This window comes from Helianthus annuus, chromosome 5 (genome assembly GCF_002127325.2).
Source record: "Helianthus annuus cultivar XRQ/B chromosome 5, HanXRQr2.0-SUNRISE, whole genome shotgun sequence".
Taxonomy (NCBI): domain Eukaryota; kingdom Viridiplantae; phylum Streptophyta; class Magnoliopsida; order Asterales; family Asteraceae; genus Helianthus; species Helianthus annuus.
In genome coordinates this window covers 157,876,997-157,893,627 of record NC_035437.2, presented here as the reverse complement: position 1 = coordinate 157,893,627, position 16,631 = coordinate 157,876,997, and the positions used below count along the sequence as shown (strand labels likewise).

The following is a 16,631-nucleotide window of genomic DNA, read 5'->3' as shown; positions in this document are numbered from 1 at the left end:
TACCCCAATGGCGGATCTAGAACAAAAGTTTAGGGGTAACGTTCAAAATTTTTTTTGCTCATACAATACAAAATGAAACAAAAAAAAAAACATGATAATAATGATTCTTTATGTTTTTCGACACCGAGGTTTCGTAGAAAACTACATCCGTGCCACTTAACATCTTTAGAGTGGTTGTGAGTCGTTTTGAGTGGTTGTGAGTGAAGAAAGAGAAAATGTTAATGTTCATCTGTAAATATACGGGAACACTGTTTATCCCTTATAATTTTTTTTTAATATTTTTGAAAGTGTTTGTGAGTGGAGGAAAGGAAAAAATGTAATGATAAACGTATAAAAAACATTATTTAATTGAACAGGAGAGAGTAAATGTACTGATTTTTAGTGTAAGTATATGGATAGTGAAAAAAAAAATTGTTTGTGAATGCTCTTAAGTAATCATACATCTACAACCTAAAAACTATGTAAATACAACATCCTAATTTACAAAACCTTTCACCATGCATCACGTACTCAAGGCCCACATTAACAATAAAAATAATAATAACAATAGTATGTAAACCACAACATTTAGTTGCTAAAATAAATTTGAGGACTCTACAATATTTTTTTGTATAAAGAAGGAATACAAAATCACCTAAAATAAATTTGATTTCAAATTAACTGTAACATATCATATTACTAAAAATCACATTTAATGTTGCCAATAATATAGCAATCACCTAAAATAGCATTTAACATTGTCTAATATGAAGCCAATCACCTAAAATGAGCCTTTAATGCTTCTTAAATCATATCGATGCCTTTATATTTGAATACTCTTATCGTTCCAGTCTCTAATTCCATTTGTTCTATTCTCAAATTTGTCTGGTTCTCACCTTATTTCTTCATGATGCTTTTACAGCAAGATTTCTTACACAATCTTATACTTTTACTGCTAAACCATATCAATAGATCCACCTACATCCGGGCCACCTTGATGCATTCAACAAGGTTTGACAAACCATAGAAAGGGAAACATGCAAGGCTGAGAGGGTGTTGGTGTTAAAGAGGGGTAGCATAATGTTTTTTAAGGGTAGCGGAATACGAAAAACATCAAAATTATTTTTTTTTTTTGCACTGCGTCCGAAAAATTAAGGGGTAACGGGGGCTACCCCTACCACTAAGGTAGGTCCACCCCGTAGGAATAGAAAGTCTGCTTCTAGTGAGGCCCTTCGGCTCAAGTAGGCTATAAATAATGTCATGAATTGTCGCAACCCCCGACCCCTACCCCGGGAACGGGCGCCGCGAGATCCAGATTTGTGGTATCGGTGTTTATTAATTTACCAGCGGAAATTAAAATCAGGACCGTAGTTAGGAAATAGTTTATTAGAGTAAAATACCACGCATTTATAAATAATAAATACATAGGAAAAACCCAAGTTTCCATTTATAACATATTTATAGGGATAAACCCTAATTTATTGAAATAAAACTCCTTTCTTATTTAGGTAACTTTTATAGCCACTTTTCCAAGCCTTCAGTGCTCTTCAGCTGGCTTCTTATTAGCTTCACATTAAGTTACCTGAAATGCGTTTTAAAAAGTTTTATTGGCAAGAAATACTGGCGAGTGCATCACAGTTTAATCGAAACATGCTTTTATATTTTTACAGTATTGAGAGCGACTACAATGTTTTTATCTACCAAATTACCACCCACGGTACTGTCAATCCTGACTTGTGGTCATGCTACTACTCACAGTGTAGTAATAAGTAACGTATACAAAACCCCAATATACCGACAGTAATTGTAGAATACATAGACTCAATCACTGGTAAATATACTTTAAAACAATTGAGGTTTTGTAAAACCGTTTACAAAAATAAGATGTACTCACAAAAATGTTTACAAAAAGGGGAATGACTCACATTGCTGTTTTAGATAATATTACTACTTTCTGGTGACTTCCTGGTATAATCTATTAAAATTAAACAATGCACACGTGTTAGTAAGATAACCCAATTTACATTAGCTATACCCCCGAGACAAAACTCCAATAACTGAGTCAGGCAGAGCGTTGACATGCGTTACGGAGCCCTAGATCAATCGGGTATAGTAACTAATACGTAACCGGGGGTTATAATACTTACAACGAGGCAAAGCTTCGGTTTTTAGGGGTATTATTCCCGAGAATTATTGCTATTATAGGGACAAGGAAAGAAAGAAATGAGCGACTGAAGTCTGAGGCTTCATTTCTCATTTATAGGCTGAACATAGGGCGGCTCGCGGCCCACGAGCGCATGTTCTAACCTTTACACGGCCCGCGAGAGACCTAGGGTAGGTCCTAGGCTTGATGAATCAACGGCCTAGTTCTCGCACGTATGTGGACACGTGGCAGTACCGGGTGCGGCCTGGTGTCACTGGGTCGCGGCCCGCGACGAGCCCAGTGAGGTTTGCCGCGCCCCGCAAGCGACATAGATTTTTGTTTTTATTTGATTTTTACAAATATAAAGGTATTTTAGGGTTATTTTTTCGTATACGGGGTATATTTTAGGACGTATAGGAGCATATAAATGGTTTTGGGAGAGTTGTTATATGAATTAATGCCTTTCATAATGTACGTAAGTTCCCGAAGTAATAAAACGTTTTGTTTTATTTTTCTTTCAGCATCGATTGTGTGTTCAATCTCCGTGTTAGTTAAGTTGGACCTAAACAAACATAGGAATAGCTTCAAGTTTATGTTTTTGATTCGTTTGTTTAAACGACCTCAGGTTTAACACAAGATGCTTACTTGGGACCATACCGAAATTTTTATAGGTTGTAGACATAAGCCTTTCTTTAGGGAAGAGCAATATATGCATCATGTATCGTTGCTTGCCTTTGTGGATCTTATATGGCATGGGCATAGGAGTGAGGATTGGTGTGGTACAATAGACACTGGTGTGATATTGGCATTGTGGTTGAACTTTTGGACGAATTTGATGATGCTCTATTAAGTTTGAGTAGCCATGGGATGTGTAAAGGTAAGCTTAGGCCATAGTTGAAGATGATGACGACCCTCAACCGTTAAGTGTTAATGTGCTAAAGACGGGGGAGGGTAAGTATCCGATGACTATGTGTGCCTCATGACTATGATCATGAGAGGGTTGAAAGAAGAAATGAACACATGCACGATCCAAATGAGTAATACCTAGTGACTTGATGACCTTTAGTGGGTTAAAAAGTTAACCTATTTTCAAACGAGCCACGTTTGTGTTAACCCATTTGTATTCAAATTGACTTGTTTAATAAAACTAGGTTATATTAACCGACCCAAAACCTTATTACTACCGTGTCATGTTTTGCAAAGTGTCACGCGTTACATCCATAGTTACTTGTGTGCCAACCCTTAAATATTTATTTGGTCATCTATTTGTTAGTTTGTCACACAACATAGAACATTTGACAGAATTGGCCCCTCAATTTCACAATAAATCCTTTACACATCAACTCCCAAGATTTAAAGGGGTAAAATCAGTGGCGGATGCATGATTTTTTTTCTTATAGGTTCATTTTGCTAAATTCTCTTTAATTCTCACTAATTTTTTTCTAAATTCTACAAAGTTCTCACTAATTTTTTCCGTTTTTCTTTAAACTCACTGGGTTCCTGGGAACCCACAAATGTGGGCTGGATCCGCCGCTGGGTAAAATTACAAATATTTAAGTTTAGTCGTTATATAGATACGAACATATATGTACTTACAGATTTTAATAACCAAATCAAAATTTGTTCATTGATTCTAGCAGTTGTTGACCATTATGATTTAAGAGAATGGTAAGTTAATTTCAGTTGTTTTCTAAAGTTAGAAAGAATTTATAAGTGGTTTGTCAAAAATAATTTCTTTAATCCAATAGTTTATTTATTACACTTAGATGGTGTTTGTTTTTTGCTAGAAGCACTTCAGAACCTCTTATGTCTGCGCCGCGCAGACCACGCGCAGACATAAGGGTCTGCAACTTGTTTGTTTTCTCGCAGACCTTTCATTAAAAAAGGTCTGCGAGACCTCTGCTTCAAACAGACATTGAACCTTGTCTTCTAAGGTCTGCACACCTCTTCTCCCTCTTCTCACCTTCTCCTATTCTCCCTCCAGACACCACCTCCATCCGCCACCACCTGCACCACCACAACCTCCACCTCCTCCAACACCTCCACCTCCTCCGACACCTCCATCCGCTGCCACCATCACACCTCCGACACCCATCACCTGCACCTTCAACAATCACCACCTCCACCTCTAAAATCATAACCACCACCGTCAATCCTACCGTCGATCTCTCTCTCTCTCTCTCTCTTCAGAAACCCCCAAATCGAAGCCATGGCCGTCAATCATAACCACCACCGTTCTCTTCTCCCTCGATCTCTCTCTCTCTCTCTCTCTCTCTTCAGAAACCCCCAAATCGAAGCCATGGTGAAATTAGGGTTTCGTTTTTATGTTGGTTGACGGCGGCTGAAGCGGTGGTGTTTGGCTTCGTGGTGGCGGTGGTGCTTGGTGGTTGCAACGGGGTGGGTGGTGGCTGAAGTGGTGGTGGTTGGTTGTGGTGGAGGTGGACGGTGGTTGTGCTGGTAGAGGGAGGCAGAGAGAGAGAGAGATCAGAGAGATGGTGTGTGTTATGTGTGTGTTTAGTGTGAGAAGATGTTTTTATATATATAAAAAACAAACCCTCTTCTCCTTGCAGACTGCAGACATTTGGTCCACCTCTTCTTCTGCAGATGCCTGCAGATGTGGTCCGCAGACTGCAGACCTTTTCCCGCAGAAAAAACAAACAACACCTTAGAGTCCAATAGTTTCAGCGTTTGTTTCAATTTCAGTCCACACCACTAACACTGTTAGTACAGTTCTGTAAAGTTTATATGAAATGACAATATTACCCTTGTAATTAAAGATTTTATTTTACCTGAAAATTATCACCGGCCCTTTTAAATTAAAATGGGTCTTGACATTATCAGTCATCTAGCCATGATCATCCCGTCAAAGACAACCCAAACACTCGTCGAAGACGAACCAAATGCTCACCTGACTGTCTCTCTTTCTTCCGTTGTATTCCTCCACCACCACTCACCGCCACCCACCTCCGTCAACATCGCCGCCAGCCCGCCACCGACCTACTCCTCCCCATCCGAATCGAGTCCTCCCTCTTGGATTTAGTGTCTTTTCATACAAACTTGACTAGAAAAAATTGGATGACTGTTAGTGGTGTGAACTGAAACTGAAACGAACCTTAAAAGTATTGGTAAGAGTGTGATAAATAAACTATTATACTAAAGGGGTTATTACTTTTTTTTTAATTCTTAAAAAAATGAATGTAATGGTACAAATACACAAATAAATTCGTTAAAAGATTTTAGATCTATAATCTTTTATAAATATATCATATTAAATCATGAGATCTGTAATCTTTTATAAATATATCATATTAAATCATATGAAAATATGTTTTGCTTTTAGAAAACGTAAATGTCTGCCAAACACCACTTTTTATTTTGTAAACTGATGAGTCTAAGCCCATGAAGATCTGAACTGATGGTGATGTTTGGGCCTCTCAATCTGGACTTGAAATCGGTTGTTTATATATGTTATTTAACTTTTTTCATCTTTATTATTTTTAAAAGATGATCAATTTACTTTGAAAAAGAATTGAATAAAACGGTATAAACTATGGGTGTTAATCGTGTCAGGTTAGTAGGTTGAACAGGTAAACCTTAACCCGACTTGTATTATTTGTGTTAAATATATCAACCCTAACCAAGACAAACTAAAAATTGTGCCGTGTTTCAAGTTGACCCGTTGAACAATGAGGAAGGACGAATGTGTAGTTAGGAGTACTGAATAAAGTTGATGAAATGAAGAAATGATGACAAGTTCAAAAGCCCTTAAAATTAAACGGGTTAACAGAATACCACGTTTACTAATCGGGAGCAAACGGGTTATATTAGCCAACCAAAACATGGTTAAATTTGTGTCGTATCAGGAATTGCCTCCCTAGTTTAAACTAGTGGTGCACAAATCGGGTTTTTTTAAAAACCGGTTCCGGGTTTGGAACCGGGTTCGGGTAGGATCGGGTTTTAAAAAATCGGGTTTTTTTAAAAACCGGGTCGGGTCGGGGTCCGGGTTTTCTATAAAAAATGTATACTCTATATACCCGGGTTCGGGTCGGGTTTTATAAAACCCGGGTATTATAATACCCTATTTCCGGGTTCGGGTATTCATCGGGTAGGGTTCGGGTATGCATCGGGTTGGGAAAAAACCCGCACCGGTATTAAAAAAACCGACCGGGTATTAATGTTTTCTGCACATTCAAAGAAGAGACCCACATCGGCATTGTTGGACGGACAGGGAGCAGAAAAACAACATTAATAACTGCACTTTTCCGTCTGGTAGAACCCGATAGTGGAACAATTCATATATAGATGGTTTGGACATTTGCTCTATAGGACTAAAGGACCTCAGAATGAAACTAAGTATCATCCCTCAAGAACGAACACTTTTCAAGGGTAGTATAAGAACAAACTTGGACCCATTAGAACTTCACTCTGATGATGAAACAATTCTGCAGTCAATAATTCTTCAAAGACTTTGTGTATAGTAACAATTCTGCAGTAAATAATCTCCAACCACAACATTAAATAATCTCCAACCATAATTAGGTGTGTGTAATCATATTTTCAAAGATGCATCTACTTAAAACTAGAGGTAGCTATATAACCGGGTATAAAAAAACCCGGTTCCGGGTATTTCTCAAAAACCGGGTTTCGGGTATAAACCGGGTATAAAAAAAACCCGGTTCCGGGTTCGGGTTTTAGATCAAATATGAATACCCGGTCCCTACCATATGGGTAGGGTCGGGTTCGGGTATAGAAAACCCGGTTTTTATAATACCGGATTCTGGGTTTTTTTTCTGGGTCCGGGTTCGGGTTTTTTGTGCACCACTAGTTTAAACCGCCCAAACCAAACCATTTTGGCCAGTTGGGCCTACCTAACTAGCATGGTTGTTTGGTTTGCGTTTTATTAAGCCCACTGTTGATGGTACGCTCTAAATGTTTCGTCAAAACTAATTGAACCGGACCATAACATTATGAATGTGATGGCGGTAAAGCCCTTGTTGGTCCGAATATTGCCATTCTAAAGATTTAAAACTTATGAAATAGCCTTACAGGATTCAATTTACCAGAATTGAAATAAAAGAAACCATGCAACTAATCTATGCAGAGCAAAAATGGCTAGTAGTGTTTTTAATCATCACTTGAGGAATCCTAAAATTCCAAAATCTCCCTTTTGAAGAAACCCGATTCTCGTCGCATAAAAACTCCCAAGAAAACCACCTCTCGATCATTCGATCGGCATCATGAACCACCACATTGGTCCCATTTCCAACTCTAGCCAGCATACCAGCCATAAAAATAGAACCCATTCTACCCGGTGACATGGGTCCATCCCCACAAGGTCCATCCACAACGATCACATCCCATTTCGTCTGCATCACTTCCTCGGGCAGCCCGGTCAATACAAGTTTACATTCCGACATAACATTTCCCATCCCCAAACTCAGATCACAGCTTGAGCTTGATCTCGCGTGCTTTAACAACTCATACGCGTCCTTAGCATAAGTTTTGTACTCAACTTTATAAACCCGTGTGGCATTATATAATTTAAACTCCCTCTTCATCTTCTTCACCTTTTCAGGACTATTTTCTAGAAAAACCATGGTACCGCCTTCGTTAATGACGTGTAACTTGAGGTAGTCATGTTCAAACCCGAAAACAAGAATGTTGCACGGAGATTTTTCAAGAACTATATCGAACAAAAACCGAATCTCCTTTTCCGGGAGTCCTTGTCGTTTTGTATTTAACAGGAAAACCGGTTGAACGTTTGAAGATGAAAAGGATGAAGAAATAATGGTGAGTTTAAGTACTCTAAGGAGGGAGATGATGACAAGAATGAAAACAAGAGGGAGGATTATTTTGCTTGTGGTGAATCCCATAGTTGTTGAGGTGTAGGAAACATTTTTGGTTTTTGAGGTATGTTTTGTCTTTTGGAGGATTTTTTTTTTTATTAACAGCTAAGTGATAGTGTTGGAGGGGATGTATCATGTATGTTTGTTAATGTGTAGGATTGAGTGAAGATGAAGGAATGGTTGTTGCTTAGGTTGGAAGCATGGCAACTACTGGGTCTTGGGTATGATGGCAAGCTTCTTACCCAACTCATAATAATAATAAAATCCAGGTGTCAATTTTGACTCCGTGTGTGTGTGTGTGTGTAAAATGCATTGTTATGTAAGAATAAGGGGACACCACACATGTACATGCACGAGTACCGTTGTACGGGTTAGAGACACATTATATATGGGGCTAGATACACCCATGGTTGTAAAAATCCCAACTAGGTGCTGATTAATCCCCGATTAGTCGCCGATTAATCAAATTAATCCCGATTAATTGCTAGTCCCCACCCCATCAATACAAGGGATCAGAGCTAAAAAAATTCAAATTCAAGCCTATATATATCCTAACACCATCAAGTTGAGTTCGAGCTCGAGCTATGTCGTGCTCAAACTCCTCTCTCCTCACTCAGCTGCATGAGGTTAATTATAATATGAAGGCCTAATTCCAACTAAATAGTCGAGAAATAAAATAAAAACATAGCAACAGCAGGGAAAGAGAAACACTGTGATAAATAGACCTTAACTTTTAATGCAACAGAAAACAAATGACACAAGTATTAATGTAATCCGCATATGTATTTATATAGTAGTTATACAATAATGAACATACGATATGCGTGAGCACATAACGGTTCATTTTATTCTGATCTCCAGGACTTGTCATTTGTATTTCTTTGCATTCCTCAACCTCCATGCAGCCTGTAAAAGAAATAAGAATTCGGTCAACGGCAATATTGATCAAACTTCAGGAAACAAAAGGTTCTATAAAACTGTTTCCAGAAAGCAAATTAATCCCGATTTTGCATTATACATCAAACCAACACATATACAATCTCTCTTTTACTATCACACTGGCGCCTAAGGGGTTGTTTGGATTCTGTGTTTTGGAGCTTTTAGTGTTTGGATAAGCAGATTCAGATTGCGATTATTTAAATGACGGTGCATGTTCATCATACTGCATATGCATATCATATGCATTTGTTTACATGCTTGTGTCTTAAGTCTATCTTCTAAAAGACTAGCATAAGAGGGCTGTCTTTATCATCTATAAATTAGATCAAACAAACCACAAACAGAAAGTTTTGGTAAAATTCAACACAAAGGGATTACCGAAGATGTTTGATTGAAAGGGTAAATTAAAACAAATTGTACGCCACTTTCACCTTTTTACCATCGCATGTAAGAAAAACAGGTTTCGTTCTAATTGTTATTTTGCAACATACTTGTTGAATCTTCCACCACTGTAAGGTTTCCATAGCTAGATAGATTAAGCGGAGACCGGGTAGAATGTGGTTTAAGCCCTCACGAGTATAATGACTCGTATAATACGGGTCAAATAACCAAACATTCTGATTTGGAAAATGAGTGTTAACTCTTGATCAGGCTTATCTAATACTCATGATAAATGATTACTCGGCTTAAAACAGTAACTTAACACCAGTGCTTGATGATGTGGCAGTACGCTACTGCTACGTCTCCATTTTACATGCTATAGAAAATTAGAAGGTTAATTGCATTACATCTGTATAAAGATCAAAAGCATGTCACACACAATGAAAAAAAAACATTTTTTTCTTACACATAATACAAAAAAAAGGTGAAAGCAGGGTGTATATTGGGGGTAATAACCCAGAATACACTTAGGAATGCAAAACACTTGATCAGTTGATCCAATTTAACACCTAAACTGTAAACTCACATTGCTAGAACAAAGTATTGATTACTTTCTGTTTTTCAAAGAAATCTCAAAAACAATTATTTTGGTCATAACAACACAATATTTCAAAAACATTTCAATAAAACCTCCATCACACTCTAAATCCATGAGTAATTAAAAAAATTACAAGATAATAGATATCAAGTTAAACCCCTCAAATAAGGTTGTAAACGAGCCGAGCCAGTGTGGGCTCAAGCTCAAGCTCGAGCTCGAAATTAAACAAGGCAGCTCGGCTCGGCTCGAGCTTGGTTACAAAACGAGCCGGCTCGGCTCATGTCGTTTCAAATCGAGTTTTTTTAGCTAGCTTTTTTCGAGCGAGTTACGAGCCGAGCTGCGAACCTCAAGCTTTTTGAACAGCACTGCCCTCAAATCAGTCCCCTGATCATGACAATCATCACAGAACACAAACAGCACTCATCACTATAGAAAATACACATATAATTTCTGAATTTCACACACAATTAATCAATTCAACAACAGATAACAATAATAACGGAAAATTTACCCTAAGTAGCGCCAACAATGATATTATTGATTGGAATGAAGATCAATTTAACGAAGAAGCCAACGAATCCCATGACAACGAATCCGATGGCAGTACGAGTGGCAACTTTTGTGAATTCTGCAACCGAATCGTAGGAAAAGTGGAAGTTAGGTTAAAACATGCATAATTGTTATAGAGAAGTGTGGAAAATGCATGCGTACCTTTGCGATCAGGTTTGTGGCAGCGTTTGACGAGACGAGCACTGTCCTTAGCGAAGTCTCTGAGTGGATCGATGACTGAATCGATGGCATCCATTGTTGAAGCTTCGTGAAAACTGTAAATGGGAGTTTGGTGGAAGAAGGAAGAAGACGGTTACGGAAAGAGTTTTATTATGTTGGTGAGGTCCCTATACATTCATAAATGACGAATCACGCATGTTACGGCGTGATAACTCACAAAAATTAGAACGAAAAAGTAAAACTCGGAAAGGAATAACTAAGTCGGCTTAGGACCCGTAAGTTACGAGGGAGGCGTTAAAGCGTATAAAAATAGAAGTAAAAAAGGTTGAAACCACATGCGTGCGTTGAAGCGTGTTAACTTGCAAAATCTAGAACGAATAGTAAAATGAAAAATTTATAAAAGATGTAAAGTACAGGGGCAAAGTTGAAAGTGAAAAAGTGTTTGAGTGAAAAATATAAAATGTTTGTGACAGATATGTAAAAGATGAAACCTATCGGATTAAAAGTGTAAAAGATAAAAACTATGGGGCTGTGTAAAAGATGAAAACTATTGGGTTAAAAATGTAAAAGGTAAAAAAGTAAAAAGGTTAAAAAGAAAGAAAAAGGAATAGTGTTTTTGTGAGAGGAGAAAAATTTGTAAATTAATATATAGGGTAAATATAATTGATCATTATGATAACTATAATGTTATGGTTTAACTAAAAAAATATGTGAACGGTTAAAATGGGGCGGACTCCACCTCAAAATCCCGTCAAGGGCGTTATAGGGGTAACGCCGTAACACCTGAGGTGCAAACGAGCTCGGCTCGAAAAAAAACTCGAAACAAGACGAGCTCGAGCCTAATCCTAAAAACAAGCTCGTTTTGTAAACGAGTCTGAGCTCGAGCTTCGCTTATCGATCTCGAGATGGTTTGTGAGCCTAAATGAGCTTACTCAATATATATATATATATAGGGTAGGGATAGTGTACATTAATTCAAAAGTGTGAGAAGTGTTTTAAACCATTAGATCTTTGATCTAATGGTTGAGATCAATAGGGACCAAATTATAAATTGTGTTTTAATTATTTGAACTGATTTGTAAATTGTAGGGGTAATAGTGTCTTTGTGTATGTTTCAAATTAGGTAACATCTCCTAAATTCTAGCGATTCACTCCTAAATTCTAGCGATTCAATTTTAAACTTATTTTAAAATTCGGACATTCTAAAAAATCCAGAAATATGTAACTGCTATAAGAAATATATAACACTATACATCCATCATATAACACTATATAACACCATGTAAACCGTATAACACTATGTAACACCATATATGTCACACCCCGGCCACGTAAAACAACAAAACGTGGCGGAAACATCGGGGAGTGTTGTAACAGAATTTATTGTTTCAAATCCACGGCAAATGAAGTTTCGTTTTATTAATCAAGAGTTAACTGCCATTTTCGTCCCTGTGGTTTGGTCACTTTGGCCATTTCAGTCCATTTTTCAAAAATGCGCCATTTTCGTCCCCCACGTTCTAGAAAGGTGCCATTTCAGTCCAAAAATCATAACCCAGTTAAGTCAGTTAGTAAATAAGGACTGATTGTGTAAATTTGTAACATAAAGGACCATTTAAGTAAATATTAAACACCACCACCACTAGCCCTGCCACCACCACCACTCCGCTGCAACCACCACCGCCACCACAGCCCTGCCACCACCACCACTCCGCTGCCACCACCACCACCACCGCCACCACAGCCCTGCCACCACCGCCACCACAGTTTGGAACATAGTTTTTAATGCAACTTTTATGTTTTATCTACATTGTTGACTTTGCTTATAATTTGCATGCTCTTGTTTATTTTATTTTGTGTCTTCATGTAATATGATTATTTTTATTTTTGTAGATAATTTGTCACAATGTCAGAGGGTCAGGAAACCGATAAGAACATTGAAATATGGAAAATTAAGAAACTTATCAAAGCATTGGAAGCTGCAAGAGGCAACGGTACAAGCATGATCTCTCTTATCATGCCGCCTCGTGATCAAATCTCGCGTGTAACTAAAATGCTCGGTGACGAGTTCGGAACCGCTTCCAACATCAAAAGTAGAGTTAACCGCCAATCGGTTCTAGGTGCCATAACTTCAGCACAACAAAGGCTCAAGCTGTACAACAAGGTTCCACCAAACGGGCTCGTGCTCTACACCGGAACCATAGTCACCGACGACGGAAAAGAGAAAAAAGCCACAATCGACTTTGAACCATTCAAGCCGATTAACGCTTCACTTTACCTTTGCGACAATAAATTTCACACCGAAGCTTTAAACGAGCTCCTGGAGTCTGACGACAAATTCGGTTTCATCATTATGGACGGAAACGGGACCCTTTTCGGGACATTAAGCGGCAACACGAGGGAAGTTTTACACAAATTCACCGTCGATTTACCGAAAAAACACGGGCGAGGAGGTCAATCTGCGCTTCGATTTGCACGTCTTCGAATGGAGAAACGTCACAACTACGTGAGATAAAACATAAAAGTTGCATTAAAAACTATGTTCCAAACTGTGGTGGCGGTGGTGGCAGGGCTGTGGTGGTGGTGGCAGGGCTGTGGTGGCGGTGGTGGTGGTGGTGGCAGCGGAGTGGTGGTGGTGGCAGGGCTGTGGTGGCGGTGGTGGTGGCAGCGGAGTGGTGGTGGTGGCAGGGCTAGTGGTGGTGGTGTTTAATATTTACTTAAATGGTCCTTTATGTTACAAATTTACACAATCAGTCCTTATTTACTAACTGACTTAACTGGGTTATCATTTTTGGACTGAAATGGCACCTTTCCAGAACGTGGGGGACGAAAATGGCGCATTTTTGAAAAATGGACTGAAATGGCCAAAGTGACCAAACCACAGGGACGAAAATGGCAATTAACTCATTAATCAAATATGAAAGTATACATTGTTTAAACAAGATCCAACGAGTACATAACATAAATTAACTAGTTCTTGTCTCGTTTTAAGTCACTAAGGCACATGTCCGCCTAAGTATGTCTTGATAAGTCTTATGCATCATCTCCTGAAAACACATGTGAAAATAGGTACGTCAGCATAAAAATGCCTGTGAGATACATAGGTTTTGTGAAAACAGAATTCATGACTTATGTTTGAGAAAATGTTTAGTCATGAACCTTGTAATTTGCTTTGTCTTGTAAATCATTTGAAGAACGGTAAGATCAGATGATGTGTATAAATAAGAGAATAATGTATGGTTAACTGAATAACCATGTAAAATGAGTTTGTATAAGATAAGTTGTTTGTAAATCAAGGTCTTGTGAAAAGTGTGTTATTTGTATAAAATGTTATATGTCTCAAATTGAAATGATTCAAATAACGCTACGATATGTAATACCACACAAACACTTATATATAGGAAGTACCAGCGGCGTATCCACCATGCTTGTATCATATTACACACGCCTCATTACTTAGATCACTTACTCAAACCAAACCATCGAGTTAAAATGTTTAACCATTGTAGAAATGTTTATGTATAGTCAAATGTCTATTGTAAAATGTAAATCATGTCAACAGATACAACTGGTTCACACGATTCAAAGGTTACGAACAGTTCATATAATCAAAGGGTTAAGACGGTTCACATAGTCAAATGGTTACAACGGCTCAAAATGTAGTATAATGTGTTCATATGCTGGATGAGCATATGCAACAGAAATGCAATGTGAAACAATGTACTAAGTATGCACACAATGGGCGTACGTAGCATGAAATATATTGTAAAGTGATGTACTAAGTATGCACACAATGGGCGTACGTAGCATGAAATGTATTGTAAAGTGATGTACGAAGTATGCACACAATGGGCGTACGTAGCATGAAATGTATTGTAAAGTGATGTACTAAGTATGCACACAATGGGCGTACATGATGTACGAAGTATGCACACAATGGGCGTACGTAGCATGAAATGTATTGTAAAGTGATGTACTAAGTATGCACACAATGGGCGTACATAGCATGAGATGTATTGTAAATCGATTGTACTAAGTATGCACACAATGGTCATACATAGCATAAACACAATGAAATCATGTACTATATATGTACTAACAAACATAATAAGCATATGATATGAAAACATTGAAAGCATAAAAGTAATAAGTAGGCACATGTGTTTCACCCCAAAACAGTTTGGAAAACAGTAAAAGAGGGGTTCAATGTACTCACCTGAGATTGCTTTGAAATCCTTGTATAACAACCAAAAATGCTAGAGATCACGGAATATCAAACGGCACCTAATAGGTAGCTATATTAATATACCGGACCTAAATCGGAGGATCGGATAGTATGCGGGTTCGTAAACCAAACGAGTATGGAGACTCGTGTAATATGGTTTAACAAAGCCTACATACTAAAAAGAAACCTAACCTAAGTGCTTATGGTTTAACGACCCGTTTAGGAAGCTTATGCTACTTTAACGCGTCGTTCGCGTAAAACGCGTTTGGAACGCCTAACGTTGTGACCATAAGGTATAACCTCGGAAGGTTACAGCTATGGTCACCTAATGTGTTTGGTCGGATCCTAATGATCGACCAAATGGGTCGGGTTCGAAAGTGTAAGCGATGGTTTAGATCGCTTACCTTACGACCCTATATAAGCACTAAACTAAAAGTGACGAGCTAAGCATGTTAAAACATGCTTATCTAAGTTTAGAAAACAGGTTTGGTATCAAAACAAACGGTTTTGATACCCACGAGCCTTGATAACGTGGTAATCAGTAGGTATAGTCGCTACGACTCGTCACTGAGCCTTGATAACGTGGTAATCAGTAGGTATAGTCGCTACGGACTATAACCATCGTGATCACGCTCTGAAGTTCCAACGAACTTCGTGTTGACCATGAGCTGGTCAACGCGGAAAGTCAAACAAAGTTTGACTTTAGCACTAGAAAGCGATTAAAAGAACGAAAGAACACTTACGAAGGGTCCCCGAAAGCTAAACTTGATCCAGGAGCTCACGTATGAAGCAATGGCATCAACTTAGAGCTCTTTGATCAGTTTTGTGGGTTTTAACACAAATGGGGGGGTATTTATAGGAAAAGCAAAACCGTTATGATCGTTTCTTGAATATCGTGCCACGATCTCATGCGTACACTTGTCAAGATGATGTGGTATCATATAGTGACCCTAACTCCAGAGATTGTGAAAGGGCATTGCCCTTTGGAGTGATTGAAAGGCCAAATTCAGCCAAAAAACGAGTTTCTGCATCTGCAGGGCTCACGCGGCCCGCGTTAGGATGCAGGCAAAACTCAGGCGGGCCGCCTGGCCTTGTCTGATCTGCACAACTTTCAGAAATGACAGATTTAGTCCCTGTTGCATATTTAAGCCATTTCCAACACTTCTAAGGCCCGTAAAGCCAACTTTAAGGCCCTAAAATGATGCCTAAACATTGTGGACATGAAACATGCTCAAAAATATGCCGGATGTTGGTTCGTTTGGCCGTACGATCGCGATGTTCGGTTAATTACGACGGAATGCGCATAAGCGCGAAAAATGATCCAAATTGTGCGACGAAGGGATTTTTCTCATGCCAAACACTAAGGCATAATATAAGGATGCTTATATAAATTTTTGGATGTCCGGATGTATTCAGAACGTAAGTTATGCGCGAAAGTGCAAACTTGTGCACTTTTTGACACTTTTAGCCCCTGAATGATTCAAAAGTTTGTTTTAGCATACCAAACCCTTCAAAGCCTATTTCTAAGCTATGTAAAGGATATTTATGGTATGTTTAACTTATGGACATGTTCCGGAATGTTCGTTACAGTTCAAATTGGCATACTTTCGCAGTTTGTCAAGTTTAGTCCCTGTAAGCGAATTAACTTGTTTTTGCCATACCAAAGCCTTCAAAACTTATTTCTAAGTTATGTAAAGGTTATTTAAGGTATGTTAAGTATATGTTGATGTTCCGGAGTATTTGTCGCATTTAAACTGAGTACGTTTACGCACCAGTTTGCATATAATTCTCCAG

At 38.4% G+C, this 16,631-nt stretch overlaps 3 protein-coding genes across 3 annotated transcripts; 1 reads left to right on the top strand and 2 right to left on the bottom strand.

The window, feature by feature from the left end:
• Window positions 1-7,094: 7,094 nt before the first annotated feature.
• Window positions 7,095-8,091, bottom strand: LOC110941726 (probable methyltransferase At1g27930). Its single transcript, XM_022183387.2, has one exon. It carries the CDS (start codon window positions 7,993-7,995, stop codon window positions 7,216-7,218), a length of 780 nt encoding a protein of 259 aa, XP_022039079.1. The 5' UTR covers window positions 7,996-8,091; the 3' UTR covers window positions 7,095-7,215.
• Window positions 8,092-8,660: 569 nt separating this feature from the next.
• LOC110941724 (protein transport protein Sec61 subunit gamma-1) lies at window positions 8,661-10,774 on the bottom strand. Its single transcript, XM_022183385.2, has 3 exons — window positions 10,598-10,774; window positions 10,398-10,514; window positions 8,661-8,874 (listed from the first exon to the last, which is right to left on the bottom strand). Exons 1-2 carry the CDS (start codon window positions 10,689-10,691, stop codon window positions 10,399-10,401), a joined length of 210 nt encoding a protein of 69 aa, XP_022039077.1. The 5' UTR covers window positions 10,692-10,774; the 3' UTR covers window positions 8,661-8,874; window position 10,398.
• A 1,727-nt stretch (window positions 10,775-12,501) lies between these two features.
• On the top strand, window positions 12,502-13,128 carry LOC110941723 (eukaryotic peptide chain release factor subunit 1-1). The gene has a single exon (XM_022183384.2). It carries the CDS (start codon window positions 12,519-12,521, stop codon window positions 13,125-13,127), a length of 609 nt encoding a protein of 202 aa, XP_022039076.1. The 5' UTR covers window positions 12,502-12,518; the 3' UTR covers window position 13,128.
• The last annotated feature ends 3,503 nt before the right edge of the window (window positions 13,129-16,631 follow it).